Source organism: Sparus aurata, chromosome 7, assembly GCF_900880675.1.
Source record: "Sparus aurata chromosome 7, fSpaAur1.1, whole genome shotgun sequence".
NCBI classification, from domain to species: domain Eukaryota; kingdom Metazoa; phylum Chordata; class Actinopteri; order Spariformes; family Sparidae; genus Sparus; species Sparus aurata.
Genome location: NC_044193.1, coordinates 26466446 through 26484153, shown reverse-complemented (window position 1 = coordinate 26484153; position 17708 = coordinate 26466446). Strand labels below are relative to the sequence as shown.

Below are 17708 nucleotides of genomic sequence, written 5' to 3'. Positions count from 1 at the left end.
AAAAGGATTTGGATTTCACTTGAGTCACAAACACTATACTACTATAAAAAACTGTGTATAATATTGTTGGTACACTTTTGCTGTAAGGTAAGCAGTTAAACACTGCAATAGTCCATGATGATAGAAATGTTGTATTTTGTGAAAGAAAAGGGTTAAGTTGAGTTCAGTTCAGCCAGCCTGAATGCTTAACTGTTTCCAAACTCCCTTTGATGTACCGGGGTCTAAGCCATATCCAGCCAGTCTCTATTGTGAATTGTGAACTCGGTTTTACCAAATAACATGGCGAGAATTAAACAATCTTTGTTCTGTCGGAGGAGAAATGAATGCCTTTGTGTTCTGTGAAGCTGGATTGTGTTAAAATCAGTAGACTGAACTTTTAACACCCACATCACTTTTGTTTTTTTACAACTGCAGCTTCACCTACGAAAGGCATTCAGGACACAACAGTCACGTTGCAAAACCATGCGCTAGGACACATCTGCTGTCTTTTCCACCCATATAGTGTTAGACCAGTTGTATCAACTGTAAACTTTCTAATTGCTAACATTGCACTTTCTTGAGTCCACAACAGCCATAATGGTCAAGAGACAAAGCGATTGCTGGAGTCAACAATTCATAGGTCACCTTGCACCGAAGTCTGTACCTGGACGGACAGCTGTTGCACTTGTGAAGATATTAAGTTATGATGAGGGCAAGAAACAGGTGCCATAGTTTAAATGACGCTATTTCACTGCACATTTTCACACACCACACCAAATACCCCTAACAAAACAAACACTTCGATTAATTATAATTTTAACTGATACACAGGGCAGGTAATATTAGTTTACAGACTGTGTACTGAAAAGTACCTGAAAACCTGGCATCTACGAGGAAATCTGTCACTGTACAAACTCATAAAGCAAAATCTGAATAACTACTGCATACGGCACATGAATCCCTTCATGACTACAGTGTTCGGCGCAGCCTCCCGTAGCTCTTAATTCCTCACATTTTAAGCTGGTCAACGCTTCAGGGAGATCTACAAATCATTACTAGTCCACAGATGTGTTTGGTTAATAATACAGTAGGAGGACTGAGTCGCTGGTGGCAGGAACATAGACAGCATACCAAAGCTGTCTGTGTAGAGAGGATTTAAAAAGCGGCACCTCTTGATTGTATACTGTATTACTTTTCCTCGAGGGTCAAGGACTAAGCTGCACCTTTAGTAACTGTATTATTCAGTAATTTCATGTTGGTATTAAATATTCGTAGTGTTTTATGTACTGTATGCTCACTTGAATTGCTTTTGTGGTTCTTGACAATACATTAGTGGAGACATTGATGTTGCAATTATTTTCCTATCTAAAGAGTTTCTTTATGCTTTTTTGTTGTTGTTCTTGTTGTCTTTTTTTTTTTTTTTTTTTTTTTTTTTTTTACTACAGTGCGCTTTTAGATTTGCTGGTGTAAGTTTACCAACACACTTTCTGGTGGGGGGGCTTGAATTCACAGGAAGCTATACGCCAATTTCCTGCACTGTGCGCGCACAGAAACAAAGACAAGAGGTCAGGCACAGCAGAAAGTCCACAGCACAAACTAAGATCATAACACTGGGGATAAAAAGGTATTTGACCCACTAAAATAAATGTCATAAATGGAGACTTCATTTAACTTGAGGTGTTGAGTTCATAATAAAACTATGGTCTGACGTTACAGCTCAGAAATAAATCACACCATTCATGAGCGCACTCAAAAAAATTCAAATTGATGTAAAACGTGAGAACAGGGAAACATGGCGTAGATTTAAACCCCACTGTCGTTACACTTTGCAGCAGCTAGCGGAATATAAGGACATTTAACGTGACATTTTCTTTTTCTGTCTGAGCTTCCAACGTCGCCGCATTTTTGTTAGCGCCGCACTTTGAGTCACTTAAATAGCCGAATGCTAAGGTACCTGACAGCCGTGTAATGGCGTTTCTTCGGATGTAATTTAAAATATACGAGGCGTCAAGTGGCTCTGTTACAGCAGGAAAAAGTTGAGGCGCCGCTGCTTTCTCGCTGCCAGCCTCAGTTCAATCTCGTCCGCGCAGTGTGAGACCGCTCGTCCAGCGCACAGAGGCTGTTCAATATCACGGCGCCATTCAGGACGGTTTTAAAACAACGAGCTCCACTTTACCTGCGAGATGTCATAGCAGTCTCTGAAAGCTGTCAAGTGTCCTCAAACGTTCCCCTTTAGCCTCTGCCGAGCCGCTGTGCACACTGAGGGATCTGTTGAACCTGCGAGTGGAGCCGCACATAACTACTGACACCACTTCCGGTTATCCCCTTCAAAACAAAGGCCTCATCCGCAGGAGAATATGTGAATGTGGAGGTTTTGTGTTACATTTTAATCACCGTCAACAGATCTTACTGTTCATATAATACCTTCATCTTATCTTTATTTTTTATTATCTCACTTATATGTTCTGCAGTGTTCTGACCTCTTCTGGTGTATTTTACACAACGCTAGTCATTTATTAAAACAGGCCTGTGCGTCAAAATGTTAATTTTAGACCGATTTGTGCAACTCACAGAATAAAATAATGAAGACGAATGACTGAAAAATCGGCCCTAAAAATAACAACTTTTATACATGGGGGAATAAGAAGGATGAATCCAGTCGTTTATGTTCGAGGGAAGTTTGTAGTCATTTATGTTATACTGAAAAAGGATGTCTGTAATAGGCAAAATACCAATCTTCATACAGTGTAGGCCTATGCCATTAGCAAAGGTATGCTTGTGCTAATTTGTTGACTCCTAACTAACAATTAAATTATCAATCCAGTGTTGTGTTGATAGTACAACATCTGTTTTGCAGCCCACTATCACAGTTAAAGCCAAGCCTACTTCTTCTTTGGTCAAGTGTGACTGCTTTGCACTACAAACTTCTTTTCCTGTCCTGGTCTGACTTACTCCGGCTAACTTGATGCATCTACAGAACATTATTTAAGATCCCTGATATATTTAGGTTAATGTCAGAGGCTTCATTAGCTTTTGCTGTAAGGGCCATTGAAACACATGATCCTTTAGTCCTCACCCCTGATTGGCCGAGAGGCACACCTAAATCACATCTGACTGCACAACAGTTAGCATCATTAACTCATGAGCTACAGTAAAACATACCACAACCATATTGTTTGGCAGAAAAGCTAACCATGATAAATTGCAAATATGGAATACATATTGATTATATATAATGGTGTTAACCCAGTGACAAAGCAGCAGGACAGTAGAGATGTAGGCCAACAGTTTAAGTTCATAAACTACAGTTATAACTCAAACATATGTCTACCTATAGTATAGTGTAGTGTAAAATAAATACTGCATCTTATCATTTATATATCTGTTTTTGCACATTGATTATTATGTTTTATTCAGTGATGCAACAGTAGCTCAATTAAGTCATGCAGTGTTTTTCTACGCTATTGTAATGGTCTGCTATTGTCTAGTGAGAGATAAGGCAGGTATATACGGTATGTATACCTCCTCTCCCTCCATGATGGGACATCCTCCCAGCTCTAGAGAATGGCGTTGGTGGTGTCGGGGGAAGAAGAGCAAGAGAGGCAGAGCAGCATTGACGTCACCAGCCTGTGGTTATCAGTGGAGGTTAATCTACTGGGGGATGGATGGGCTTATGCAATTGTCTGTGAGCTCACAGGCTTCACATCTATGGATTTGCTTTTCCACTGTTTGACCCAACGAGCTGCTACAGCTTACAGACAAAACACAGAGATGATCGAGAGGGAATTTCTTCCCTCCCAGGAATTTCTGTTGTTGAAGTAGATGGTCTGCCAAATGCTTCAAATGTGCCTCAGGCTGGATAGATTGGTTTGAACATTGGGTTTATTGTTCGGGTCTGGCGAGCACTTAAAATGATCCTGTCACACAATGGGAGGACATTACTCTCTGATCGATACACAGTGGAACTTGATGAAGAGGGTGAGAGGTGGCTGAATATTGGAATAACACTGAGTGCACATTTAGTGTTTAAGACTAAGCGAGACTGATACGAGGCTGGGGGAAAAACAAAGTCGTTACCATTTATCGGGTGGTTCGGATGCCTGATGTACGCCTTTGTGTTGGTGTTAAGGCTGATGGGAAACTATATTTTTTTTCGCGCTGCACATATGCCACATATTTTAGAACATGACTGGGGGGAAATTAGCTCGATTTAGCTTCTGCATGTGTGTGAGAAAAAGGTCATACAAGCTGTAAAGTTGGATTACAAATAGCCGCGACCTTAAACATTGTAATTGTAGCCATTCAAAATAGTCCCTTGACTATAGTGGAAAAACAATCTTGGTGTAATCACTCAGCAGCATAAACTGGTGCTTTATGGGGAGGTTCTGAAGTAATCTTAGGCTCTACAGGACTGTGCGGGAGCGTGTGGACCAGTTGTTTGATAGACAGGCTGGAGGACTAACTGAATACATCTAACTGCATTACATAACAAGGATACAAAATAAAAGGTAACTATATTCAGGTCACAGGAAAAAAAAGATGTGATTAGATTACAGATACATTCAGTAAAGGAGGGGATTTTTTAACAGGATTACGATTTAATCCATTATTACATGGATTACGATAGTAACACTATTTGAATACATTTTTAAAGTAACCCTCCCCACCCTGGTGATAGACTGAATGATGTTGAGGTTGACAAAGCAAAGTGAAATAATAGGTAGAGGCAAGCTTTACATTTAAAGCTAATGACCATGTGTGCTTCATGTATTTCACGCAGTTTTCGATGTATTTTTTCCAACTGTTCCGGCCAGCCGCATTCAGCGTGAAAATCACAGAATAATTCTGTTGAGTGGCAATGTGGTGGAAGTGAACATTCATTTGGAAGGGCTACACCGCATTCCGACAATAATGGGAGAAAAATGACTGCGCACTTGATTTTCACCAGAAAATTGTCAGAAGTGATTGGGGGAAATGGAAGCCTAGAAGAGTAGGACATTTCTAAAAAAAAAAAAAAAGAAAAAAAATAGAAGATTGGGATTTGCTGAATGATTAACTGTTATTAGAATTTTAAAAAAATAGAAAGTTAAAATTAGGGACTGGAAAGGTATGACGAGGTTCCTGCACTGAAGCACTCACTTTTTATCACCGTGCAGACTCATGTCCTGTTGAGTCTAGGAGGGACAAAAAGACTCAACAGCACAAAGCCCAGTTTCCCACCCAGGGGATTGAAAACCAGGATGTCCCATCTACCCTGAGGTGCCTGCTTCTATAGGCTTGTGACCCTTGACCCCTTTTTGCCTTGAGACTTGCAAATCTGCCCGTCCAAAGAGTGAAAAAAATCTGGAAAGGGAAACAAAGAGGACTTATACTGAGAGTGATGCAGCTGGACAGCTGGAGCCTCGTCAGACAGAAAGAACTTTTATCACCATGTGGACATAAAAAGCTGTGAGAGAGGAACTTTATTTCACAGAAAGGGGGTGAAATGTGGCGTGGTAAGGGCGAGGCCTTTTATTTTTGGGCCGTCCGACATTTTTAGAAAAGATTCTTAGAAAATCATGCAGCGATTTTTCTAGGAACGGTTTGTTCCGTCACAGAAGATGCCGTGGTATGTGTTGGACTGTAGGGCCTGTTTTTGGCTCAGGTCAGATCATCTGATGAAATTTCATCCAGAGAGGGCCTGAGTTTGTTTCATAATTCATAAATCCACTTTGACCTTTGAACGAGCTGCCTTCCCCGACACGTGTTTAAAAAAGACAACATCTTAAAATGTTCTGGCTGCCCCTGAACCCGTGCTTCTGCAGCGTCAATCGAAGCAAATCAGTTGCACACATTGATTGGAATTAGCATTCTGTGGATCCTGTGTCCTCTGAAAAACACATTCCATCCGGAACTGTCTCTACCCTTCAGCTCCCCTGGGTGTCACCAAAGCAGCGATTCTCCGTTTCAATTATTTGGATCCATACATGGACGCCATATTTTGTTTTGATTTTAATTCCTGGAAAAAACATTTGATCCAACTACTTGCGCTTATTAACACGAAAACGATCTTTCCCCAGAAGGATGCCTCGCTGGGTGAAACTATTTCATGTACAGCGTTTCATGGAGTTTTAATTAACGCAACACAAGATGCAGTGTCCTTCCCTGTCATTAGCAAGGAATAAATTCAACTCATTAAACGCTTAATGAAAACGCTCAAGACAGATTTGGGTTGTGCTGAATGATGTATGAAGCCGCGCGGCGGTTTGCTGTTTTCTCTTGAATTCCCGGCTTTCAATTAGCAGAAGGGCACCAGAGATTGCTGTAGGTGGTTTGAATCCTAAGAAGACTCTAGCCAGAAATTCTGTTTATTAATGTGTGTACGAGCACGCGCTGACGGAAATTGCTTTTGATTCGGGGAAAAAAAGCGCTGTTTGTCTCGGACGTTTCAATCAAAATGTGAGCGGGAAACCTCTCATTAGGACGGCACAGATTGAAGTTGTAACTTGTGATTGCTTCGATATTTGTCGGTGCCCGGAAACTAACAATGAATCAAAGACTGACGCTGTGAATTCATAAGATGCTTGAGCTTTTTCCCACCAAATTGTATATTGCAATTTCAGCTGATCTGAACCTGGGTAATATAATAGAACATACCCCAAGGAGGGCCCTCTTCCTTTCCATTAGCTCTTTCATTACCTATAGAAGTGCTACCAACGCTGATTTGGACATGAATCAAATGTCTTATTTCTTCTTAGTATCGAGCTGTTCTGGGGCAGAGGAAAGAGTGTACCATATGTTTCAGGTTCTGAGCTGTGACCAGAAATGTCCTTTTTTGACAAAATAAACTGAACACACCAGATGAAGTTACTATCCTTTTTTGGGAGCTTTAAACCACATGTCACTGTCTTCATCAGCAGAAAGATGTTCGCTCAGTTGTCATGAAACGAATGTGTGGAGCTTTTTCGGAAGAGATGGAGGGACAGAAAAGAGAGCTGTCTCTGGTGAATGATGATCCATGGTGTCGGTCATATGATGATGACTTAGCAACCTCCATCACAACTGTGCTCATCACTCCACCTGCTGATGGAGACCATGAGAAGCGGCCAAAGACTCCAGAAAAGGTAAACTGTGCGATTAAATTTACGTTGTCAAGCTTCGTCTGAAATAGGAGTTGACCTAAAATGGCTCCATACACTTGGATTATGTGGACATAATCCAAGTCTGAGGAAGTCCCGAGATCCAAAATCAATTTGAAAAGATGTTATTTACACTCTTAAAGCAGAAGCTGCTCAGCTAAAAGCCTGAAGTGGATGCGCGAGCTCGGGGGAATAATCATCGTGGGGTTTTTTTTCAAATCAATGGTTTTCCAAAGAATTGGATTACACCAATGACTTGTATGAGGCCATTTTGTGTTGTTTTTTTGTTTTTTTACAACATTTTAAAACAAGTCCCCATCTACTTCAGTTGTCTCGGTGAATACTGCAACACTGCTGTGAACCGTGAAACTTCCCCCGACCTTCGGCATGAGGGTGAGTAGAATTTTCATTTTTGGGTGAACTTATCCTTTTACTCGAAGTCTTCCTCAAGTCCTCCTCAGCAGGGTGAACATTTTGGAAAAAGCTAGCAAGTTCTCAGTGGGTGAAGAATATATTTCAACTCCAAATTCCAATGTCAAGGACACATTTTCATGATCTACACAGGCACTCTGTTTCATCTTGAGTTAATACTGCATTCACCCTCCTGGTGCTGGTCAGTAGCAAACGTGTATACATCCACAGCTGGACAAATGGTCCCACACAAATACACAGTTAAACAATCTCATTTGACATATGTAAGTAAATATTTGTCAGCAGTTTTTTTTTTTTTTGTCTTCAGATGATCAGATTTGGGGCTGAGAACCACAGAACAGGCAGGGAAGTTAGAAAGCATTTGTTTTGATCTTTTCACAGGATCTGCTGACAATTCGTAAAATGTAACACCGGCCTTATCCTTAAAAGAGCTGATGTCAGATGATGTAAAAAAATAAAAAATAAAAAATAACAAAAAAAAAACAAGACGACTGACAAGAAAGGGCTCCGTTTGGTTGACATTTTTATTTCATGGTGGTAGGAACACAAGACAAAGGTCATAAAGTTAGTAATGTTCAGGTCATGCCACTCTTACTCGGTGCACTGCCCTTTGAGGAGGTTTGCGCAGTCAGACAGTAGTTTACAGAGGCCGGACATGGAGGGTAATCCACATGTAGACATAAATAAGGAACAGAAAAAAAAGATTCAAAAACAGTAAATAGGTTTTTTGTAAAAAGCCAGAGGGGACGTTTGCAGAAGTCCCCTGGGTTTTTTTTTCTTTTTCTTTTTTTTCTCGTGTATGAGCATTATTACTAATATAATTATCATTATTATTATTATGTATTACTCATTTACATTATGGGGATGAGGCTAATACGCTGGCTAAAGTAAGGAAACGGTTATATGGTTGGCGTTTTTGTCACCTGCTAAGAGTGGAGGCGACCAGTTTTTAAGGCAATTCATAGTTTCCGCCCAAACCACAGACCGCTGCTGTCTTTACTGTTCATGAGTCCATTCAGATACGCAGGGATCTCTCCTTTATTACCACCTGAATGGATCAAACTGAAAGAGCAGTGTGGTAAAATAAGACCAGTCTAGGGTTAACAGAGCGAATGCTGGAATTTAATGAGTATTGAGACACCAGAGTAAGGGGTTTTCCTGCTCTGGTGTTACACTCTTGATCACACGCACAATGCAGTTATAGCTTTAGAGACCCCCCTCCCCCCCCCCCCACATGTACATAAGTATATCATCGTGTGGGCGAACAGACAAGTCAGACATGGTTCCAGTGTATATTACTAAAAACATAAACCTCCACAGATCACACATTTTTGCTAAATTTACACTTAAAAATTGCAGGGCTGTACAAAAACAGGTTGTTGATGATTTAAGAAACATAATTAAGAAACTTAAGGAAGAAGAAGAAGAAGAAGAAGAAGAAGAAGAAAAAAACCAAAAAAACAGTACAAGACCATTTGATACTCAACCACGAACAAGCATGATTTCGTCTCAGAATATTGCCAAGGTTCTCATATCAAAACAAGTGTCTTTAGGTCAGTCGTCGCAGCTTCTTGTGGTTCAGCCAAGACGACTCCGCGTTGCATCAGTTCACTGAATGTTACAGAATTTGCACTAGTAATACAAACCCCATGCGTTGCTATGTTAATTTGCAAGTACTGTAGGATTATGCATCTTTTTTTTTTTCCCCTCCCGTTTTTGTGGCTGTTATGGCTTCATAAGGTCACAACAACATCGCAGTCGCTCGCCCTCTCTCTCTTTCTGTCTCAACAGCCGAATCGTCTCCTCCAGGAATGCTCGAAAAAGAAAAGAAGTCTCAGGCAGAGTTTCTTGAAGCGTTTTTTTTTTTTGTGTGTGTGTGTGTGTGTGTGTGTGTGTGTGTGTGTGTGTGTTTTGTGTTGATGGCCAACTGTTGTCTGACAGGACATTCCCAGGAGTAGTCGCTCTCCCCATGATAAGATCTCTCCTCGCCTCCTTTGTGTCTGCCCTTTTCCTCCAGTCTTTGCTTTCAGCACCTCCTTAAGGTCAGATATGGTAACAACTCTCTCCCCCCCCCCCATGCACCGTTCTAGGTCCTGCAAAACTAACTGCTTACAAGAAAAAAAAATAAAAAAAGATACAGGGAATGAACAAATATAAAAAACATTATTCTGAGCTCTCTAGCGTCTGAAATCACATCAGTGGAAATAAGAGAAAAAAAAAAACGATTCATATTCATCGCAAAAACAAACAAACCCCTAAACAGTGACATTTTTCCAAATTAGAACGTTTTTTTTGTTTTGTTTTTTTGGAACAAAAGTGTGAACAAAAGCAAACAAACAAAAACCCAGAATCAAACCATCACTGCAGAAGTGCATGCATTTATAGTGGTCATCATTAGTTCATCTGCTGATTGTAAAACAGAACGCACAATAGTACATGAGAAGCACAAGTCTCCAAAGAGAACCCATCTTACATATTCACAGTCTCAGGTATTATGTATATACTCTATATTTATAACATTTATTCATGTCTATGATTCATGTCTTGACTTATGACTAATGATATGCGAGTCATTGTGGAACACAGCGCTCTCTCCGTCTCCATCATGTCGGGTTGCAAGTGTTAGTGAGTCATATTTCAAAACTAAAGGCTCTGATGGGATTCAGATCGAGTGGAGAGTTTTTAGGGGTTTTTCTTTTTTTGGCGCTGGGAGATGGGGGTTGATCGAGTGGTTTCAGCGGTGTACTTTCTCACTGTAGCAGCTTGACTGATATCTGAAAAAGTCCCATTAGGAAAATACAGTGGGCTACCGGGGCTGAATGCAGAGTTTCTCGTCTGGAGACGGCAGCTGGCTGCAGCATCAAGGAGCTGCACACGCCGGCCACAGCGTCCGCACACTGCGTCCGGCTCTCACGCGGGGAATGTATGTCTATATATTCATGGATGTATAGGCCATGCTTGGGGAATGTGGACGATAGATATGGCACCAAGACAAGGCAGTACCCAGAGATCATCAGCGAGGTCCACCGGTGTTCAAGTAATGAGCGAGGAAAAAGGAGCAGGCTTTTGTTTTTCTTTTCTTTTTTTTTTTTAAAGTTGGCGTTTGTTTTAAAACAACAAAACTGACAAGAATAAAATATCTCCTTTTCGCAGAGACGCCTGCTTTCTGAAAAAAAAAGATGAAGGGCCGGAGCAGAAAAACAAAAAGAAAGTGTGTTCTGTGAACGGAGGTGCAGATTTAAAAAAAAGAAAAAAAAAAAGAAAAAAAGGAACAAAATATATAAAACAAAAATCGGAACGACATATTAATTTTCTTTCCATATAAAAAGCGATGAAAAGTATACAAAAATAGAAAATAATTACAGCAGGAGACATGGGCGCTATGGAGGGAGTGGGTGGGAGGGTTTCTTTATTTCCGTTTCGCTCAACATTTTGTCTCTGCCGAGTTATTTGGCGGCGGAACATTGTAGTATTGTGGGGCTGTTTAAGGCGTCCTCCACCAGGTGGAGCTCCACGCCGTCCACCACCACGTCCTTGATGCAGCCCACAAAGCCGGTGCTGTAGGCCTTGGGCAACCGACGGGTCACCGCCAGTTCCTCCAGACCACCTGAGGGGAGACGGAGACAGAAGTTTACACGATGACGACACACGTGCTATGCGGTGCAGGATACCAAAAAAAGCTAAACTTCCTGGGTATCAAATTACAAGGATCTTCGGTATAGTTTCCACATCATGCGGCCCACACGCACTAGAGACTACTGCGGCAGCTAAGCAGCTAACTTCTAATCAAGCCCTCGGCTAACTTGAGTGTAATAAAACAATTTAATCGTGTAAATTTTCTCGACTTTCCAAACTACCATATTTGAGCCGTTTGGTCGAATAACATTCTGTCTAACAGTCTAGAAAAGCTGCCTGCTTTGATAACTGTATCTCTGTTCAGAAGTCTCTGATGCGCACGCTCTGTGGGACCTTTAACACAGAAGATCCGGGTAATTTTTTACATAAGTCAAGCTTTTTTAATGCACCACCGAACAGCCTTCTTAGGAACGATCGGGGCTGTATCTGGATTTGAATTGTTAGACCCATGCTTCTAATCCTGGGGTCTGGTGAAGCACCCAAAACATTTCCTACATTTCCCGTAACACAGCCAATAACATTGTTGCATTGAAACTCCCCGCCCGCCCCGGTTTGCAGCGCCGGCTTTCTCCTACAACATTTAAAAAATTCGAAGCACACACTTCAACAAACATTGATGACATCATTAGGGATTATGTTCTCAACTCCTCGAGAGCATCCGAAGACGTTACACAACTGTTTCCAGCCGTACTCCCCATGACTAATAAACGGACCTTCATGTTTAAAACGCGTGGGGTGCCCCTTTAAAGATCAAACACCTGGATAAAAGTTAGGATTCCATAACAAAAAATTACAGCTTGTAAAGGTCTTCAAAGGGCTGTACCGGAAATATTCTGGTAGAGAAATGTATTTCTGGTTCTTAAGTATGTATTACTTTGTCTGGCGATGCCTTTGATTCTTCCGTATGATGACACCGGCTGATGAACGCGACAGGCTGACACTTTATTTGTTACACCACCGTGATCAAAGCGGGGAGAGGCAGAAAGCATGGCAGCCAGAGAAAGTTAAGATAGACGCGAGAGAAGCTTCTTTTCATTTGACATGGTGCATGAAGTACTCAGAAGTGTGCTACTAATAAAAGGCGGTGACAGAGTGGAAAATTATGAACAGCTAATATCCTCATTATTTTTCAGTATTTTCAGCACACGTCGCCGCGCTGGGAGCTCCTCACGTACCACCCGTCCATCAAGCAGAGCATCTGAAGGACTGGCGGCAGCTCGTTTCTTAAACTCTGAGCCGCGAGCTTCTGTTTGTCAAGTTGGATACCAGCGCTAGTTACTCACTTCTTCTAGATTGGCTGCAAATCAAAAATGACTTTAATAAATGCTGAAAGGCCAAATCACCCAACTTGAAACTTCTTTCTGTGAAAGAAACGGTCCCTTTGCAAGCCGCTGACAGCGTGTTCAGGGACTTTCTGAATGTTGCTTTTCACTTTTCTCGAAACCAAATACCATTCACGTTCATTGTGCGGTAGTAAGTAAGAGGTGAAAAAGTGCGGGTGTAGATACGAGACATTCTGATACAATTTTTTCCTTCCCAGTTCGATTCTGATACCTGGACTTTGTGTATTAGATGATACTGAGTACTGATCCGATACCTACAGGAGGCTTAAACGGTCAGTAGTCGAACATATTGTTTTCCTGAAATCAACAATGATTTATGTCATTATTACGTAACAAGTGGTGTTTTCTCGAGGTAAAAAGTTCATTGTCTCCAGAGCTCATGAACACACCCTTTGTTATTCCGACATAACAAGAGAAATGAATCTCTTCCAGCGAGAAAACTAAAGAATGTTCCCTCTTATTCCTTTTATCAGACCAGCAGCGCCGTGCACAGTATGCATACTGTGCATGGCATCTTAACACGTGTAGCAACTGGTATAAGCTGAGAATGTCACATCGAGGAGTACCCTTTATCAGTAAGTTAATAAATAGTTAATGTGGTTTGCTTTAAAACGCCCAACACCCACCCCACAGAGCAGTGTGTGTGTGTGTGTAACGGTCCACTCTGTCGAATTTTATGAAATCATTTTCTCACTATTAATTATCTTGTTGTCACTGGAAAACAACATTTGTCATTCCGTGACATTGACAGAAATATCTCGAGAAGAACAAATAAAAATAGAACTCGTTGTCACGGGAAAACGAAGGAAATAATATGTTTGACCCTTGACTGTTAAGGGCTTCCGTAGATACCGGTGCACATATATTATTATTTTTAACTTTATACTTGTATGGATGTCGTGTTATGGACGTGCCTGAAGCTGCACAAGTCGCTTGCTCTTTATAGACACTGGCTACTTATGCAGTATAAAATCTGTTAAGTTGAATACAGCTGTACAGGAAACTTCTTGGAAGAAGCAGAGTCCCATTTCCAATATCTAAATGATACGGTATAGCGTAGTAACCCTAACTCCCGCACTTAAAGCAGGTTCAGAGGCGTTTCCGATAGCAACATCGATATCGGAACAACCCTCGTTTAGAAACCACGAGATTTAAGAGGAAAAACTTTTCTTTCTTTATCAAATGAACCTTTAAAGCACTTGTGAACTGGAAGGAAAGTGTTTTATCCATCAGTCACAGAACATTCAAAAATAGACATGTCCTAGTATCATGGATTTGTACTTCAAAGCAAATGTTCCCCCCTTGTACTTTGCGTTTCACTTTAACTTCACTCCACTTTTTCTTCTATTTCAAATCATCCAACCTCCCTCTTATTTTTTTTTTTTAAAAACTAAGTCTCATAAAGTGCTTTTGTGGAGACTTGATGACCTAATTGCCGGGTGTGTGGCTGGCTCCTTTTTTCATTTTGATGGTGTTTTGAGCTACTCTTTTGAGCCAGCACACCCAAAGTACTCATTAGTGTCTTTCTCAATAAAATCAGCGTGAAACGGCTTAATTCAGAATTCTGGGGGATCGGTTCGCGCAGGGAGAGAGGCTGACCCTGGTTTATGATGTTTTACCTGGCTGCCTTCCCTGCTCTCTCTCTCTCTCCCTCTCTCTCTCCTCAGTCTCTGTTATCTACACTGTCAGAATCCTCCAGCATCCTCTGTCGCTGTTCACTTCATGTTAATCCAACGCTGCTCCCCCCCTCCCACCCCCACCCCATGTTCCCCATCTCTCCTTCCCTTCCCTGTTTTCTCTCTTTTTTTAATCTGTCGGGCTGAGAGTTCATATCCCTGTCGAGCTCTTTACATCCCCTGTCCCTGTCCCCTTTAATCGGATTGCGCGCCTCCGAATCGGGGATCGACAGGGCTAATTTCATGCGAGTTACAGATGAATTAATGATGAACAGTGAAAAGGGGATTTAAAAAGAAGAGGGACTCTCGATGGGAGGGCTGTGCGCGGATTATGTATTCTTGCCGCAGGGCTCGCTCAGCACCTGTTCCAGAGCGCTGCCTCCCTGTGTGTGTACGTGTACGTGCGTGTGTGTGTGTGTTTGTACACTTGTACCCGAGTACCCCCGGCGCACCTCTTCACACAGCGTGTCTCTTAAATGTCACTTGCCGCTTCTCCTCTCGAACCGGCCTTTTTGCCGCCTGGCGCTGTGCATCTTAAAGAACAGTCTGCCTTTTTCTCCGCTGCCCGTCGTCAGTGTTATTTCCTCAGAATGTTCAGCGCCGCCATGTCGCGCGTGTTCTTTCAAATTTGCAAATCCTCCAGGCCAAGTTCAGACCAAAAACTGAACTGGAGGTAGACAGCAGGCCAGCTTTGGTCACTTTCAATTCCGGAGAGCAGACAACTTTTGAATTTGTCAGACAGCTTTTCATTCCTCTGCTCAATACCTGAATAGGCTTGGACATTTTTTATTTTTATTTGTGCCCAAACCGCAATTTTTTCTTTTCCCTGCCAGAGACTTTGCTTATCCTATGCAATGCCACTGAATTCACTGCTCATTTTTTCTGGCAGCCTTCTACAGAGGCCGGGATGAAAAAGTACTGCAGAATTACAGGCTCTCCCCTGGCTTGATGTACGGCGTTTGTAGACACGTTTTCAGGTCTGAATGCTGAGTGACATTTTATTTCATTTTTTAAAAAAATGTGTGGGCACCTACCCAACCAGAGCGCTCCGTCTGTGTCCAGCTGCGTTGCTGCCAAAGGCGATGACCCCGTTACCGCCGCCTCATTGCCGACCTGTAGAGAGCCGTCTCTAAGTGCTCTGAGGAGGAGAAAGCAGAAGAGAGGGATGCAGTTGGAAGTCGGGGTTGATGCATGCAAGTCATACTGAAAAGCTGTAAATAGCAGTTTCATTTTAATCTGAAGCATCAAGGCTCCATTGCTCTGCTGCCAGCGCACTAAGCACTCACATAACTGCCTTCGCCAAGCAGCGTTCTAAATGCGCCTGTCTACCAGCTAACAGATGCCATAAGAGCACCATTTATTATAGGTGGCTCCGCGCTACGCATTAGCACACACTTAAGAATTGTGACGACGGGGCTAATTTGATGCCACTAAAGTGAGTTTCCAACGGAGAGGGTGTCATTAAAGGCACGCCGCAAACACAGATAGCTGTGTGACTATGTGAGCTCTGCGCCACATGCTGCGCTTTACACCATCATCAGCATCCAAATTATGTCATCTTCCAGTAAACTCTCTGTAAGCCCGGGATGAGATTTGGCCAAATCCCTGTTTAGAAACGGATGTGGGGGCTTTTCGAGGATCGATTATTTTTGGCCCTACGTGATGAAACCGATCTAATTATCCCCCATACTTCCAGTCGCCGCCATGTTTGAAAGCAAATGTTCGGCAGCGATAAAGCCCGGATCACGTGGAAGGTCTTAAGTGGGTCGTTTTCAAAGTTCAGGCAGTTAATTTGTTTCTAATGAAGGAATCCATTAATGTGACATCAGCGGCGTGGCAGTGTTTTCTCTCCCCATCTGGGATGATTATCCATCTAGCAGAACAGAACCTGTTTGAACTGAGTCTAATTTATGGGTTATTTGTTTATGTGGTTACTGCGGAAACATGCTCTAGGTGTGCGAGTATATACAAAATGTCTGCGGTAATTTGACTTAAATCATATTAATATTCACCGCTGTTATCTGACATAGGAGCCCTGGACAAGAGGGTCGCCCTGTGGAAATCTAATTCATCCCAGCTTCATTATTTCAGCTGCTTCTGCACTTACATGTTGCATATTCCTAAATAAAGCTATGTGGATTCCTGCCCTTTAATTTGATCTATTATTCAAATTCTATTCCATTTTCACTGCGTTGCAGGTTAAACAGTGCACAGGTTAAAATAGATACTGTTACGAGTTTCCGCTTATAGTATTTAATTAATGTATTTCCTGGACGCATTTTCCACAATGTGCCAAAATGTGTTGGGATGTCGCCACATGTTTTTTTTTCCTTTTTGAACATCCAGTAATGTGTCTAAGCAATTCGATGCGCGATGCTTCATACTCACGCATGACCGGGCATGAAAGTAACCTTAATCTGAAACTAATCAGAGTCATCCCGGTGCAAGGGATCACCGTGCCACGGGGAATTCACGCAAGAGATCACACAGTTTGCAGCAACACAAATACAATATGGATTAAGTCTAATCCTGGTCTAACTGTAGAGGCTTTCACTCCTCGTCCCCGGCTACCTGTCATCTCCCATCTTACCTGCTGGCCTTGATGCGTATCCAGCGGTTGGTGTTGACGCGCACGGAGGAGCGAAGCACGACGGGCTTGGAGCCGAGGTCGTACGTCATCTGGACGTGTCCGTCCACGATGGCCAGGGCGATGTAGTCAGAGCGCTCCACGCCCTTCCCGCTCCACAGCACCAGGCCCTGGGTCGCCTCCGTCCGGATGCTCAGCTCAAATTTATTCACCAGCAGAGCCTTCTCACTAGGAGAACAGAAAATACATGTATTAGCTTTTGGCCTAATTCATCATGAAGAGATCCAATCTATGAAGTAGCTGATGCAGCTCAGTTGTATATGTTAAGTGAAGGGACCTCTGCTGTTCTCCGGGGTATATTACCCATAATTCACGTCTTTACATGTGGTTCTGTGTGTTATGTCGCCCAGACAGCTTTGTAGCTTGTACTCTGCAGCCTCACACTAACAGAGTTGCAGCGGATTTTAAGCATGCAGACTGAGTTTAGGAGTAGCAGGGGGCTGTTTTGCTATTAGCTTTCCTACATCCTACTGAGCCTGAGCGGCATCGCTGCTCAGTGCTTCCTGTGTTGCTCTGAGTGTGTGTGAGTGTGTGTTTTTCAGGCAGCTGTTTGATCTCCAGTCTCTTGACTGCTACAGCTGCGGGGGTGATTTGGATGCAGAGACTAGGCGACTTCCAGCAATCCTTAAGAGGCACTGTACGTCACTGTCACCGATGTGTGAGACGAATACACACTGCGATGCGCCTCTGCTGGATGTGTGCGCACACGAACACCACCGTACATTCAGTGCTCCATAAGAACACCCTTCCTCTGTTCTTTGTGGGTCCGGCAGGCATCCAGAGAATCAAACTTCTAATCTGGGTGTGTACGACTGTGTGTGCACGTCATCTGCAAACACCTGCGCAAATGCCTGCACATCTGCCAACTGGATCTACT

General features: G+C 42.5%; 2 protein-coding genes across 12 annotated transcripts in view; both read right to left on the bottom strand.

Moving 5' to 3' along the window:
- The window catches only part of ptpn11b (protein tyrosine phosphatase non-receptor type 11b), a 45505-nt gene extending 43225 nt beyond the window's left edge, over nucleotides 1-2280 (bottom strand). For both annotated transcript variants that reach the window (XM_030423908.1, XM_030423909.1), the window contains exon 1: nucleotides 2156-2280. In XM_030423908.1, coding sequence (XP_030279768.1) covers nucleotides 2156-2169 — 14 coding nt within the window. In that variant the 5' untranslated portion in view covers nucleotides 2170-2280. The remainder of the gene's footprint in view (nucleotides 1-2155) is intronic.
- Nucleotides 2281-8035: 5755 nt separating this feature from the next.
- Nucleotides 8036-17708, bottom strand: part of agrn (agrin) — a 279643-nt gene continuing 269970 nt past the window's right edge. For all 10 annotated transcript variants that reach the window (XM_030421898.1, XM_030421897.1, XM_030421900.1 and 7 more), the window contains 3 exons: nucleotides 16775-16999; nucleotides 15219-15322; nucleotides 8036-11136 (listed from right to left, as the gene is read on the bottom strand). In XM_030421898.1, coding sequence (XP_030277758.1) covers nucleotides 10976-11136; nucleotides 15219-15322; nucleotides 16775-16999 — 490 coding nt within the window. In that variant the 3' untranslated portion in view covers nucleotides 8036-10975. The remainder of the gene's footprint in view (nucleotides 11137-15218; nucleotides 15323-16774; nucleotides 17000-17708) is intronic.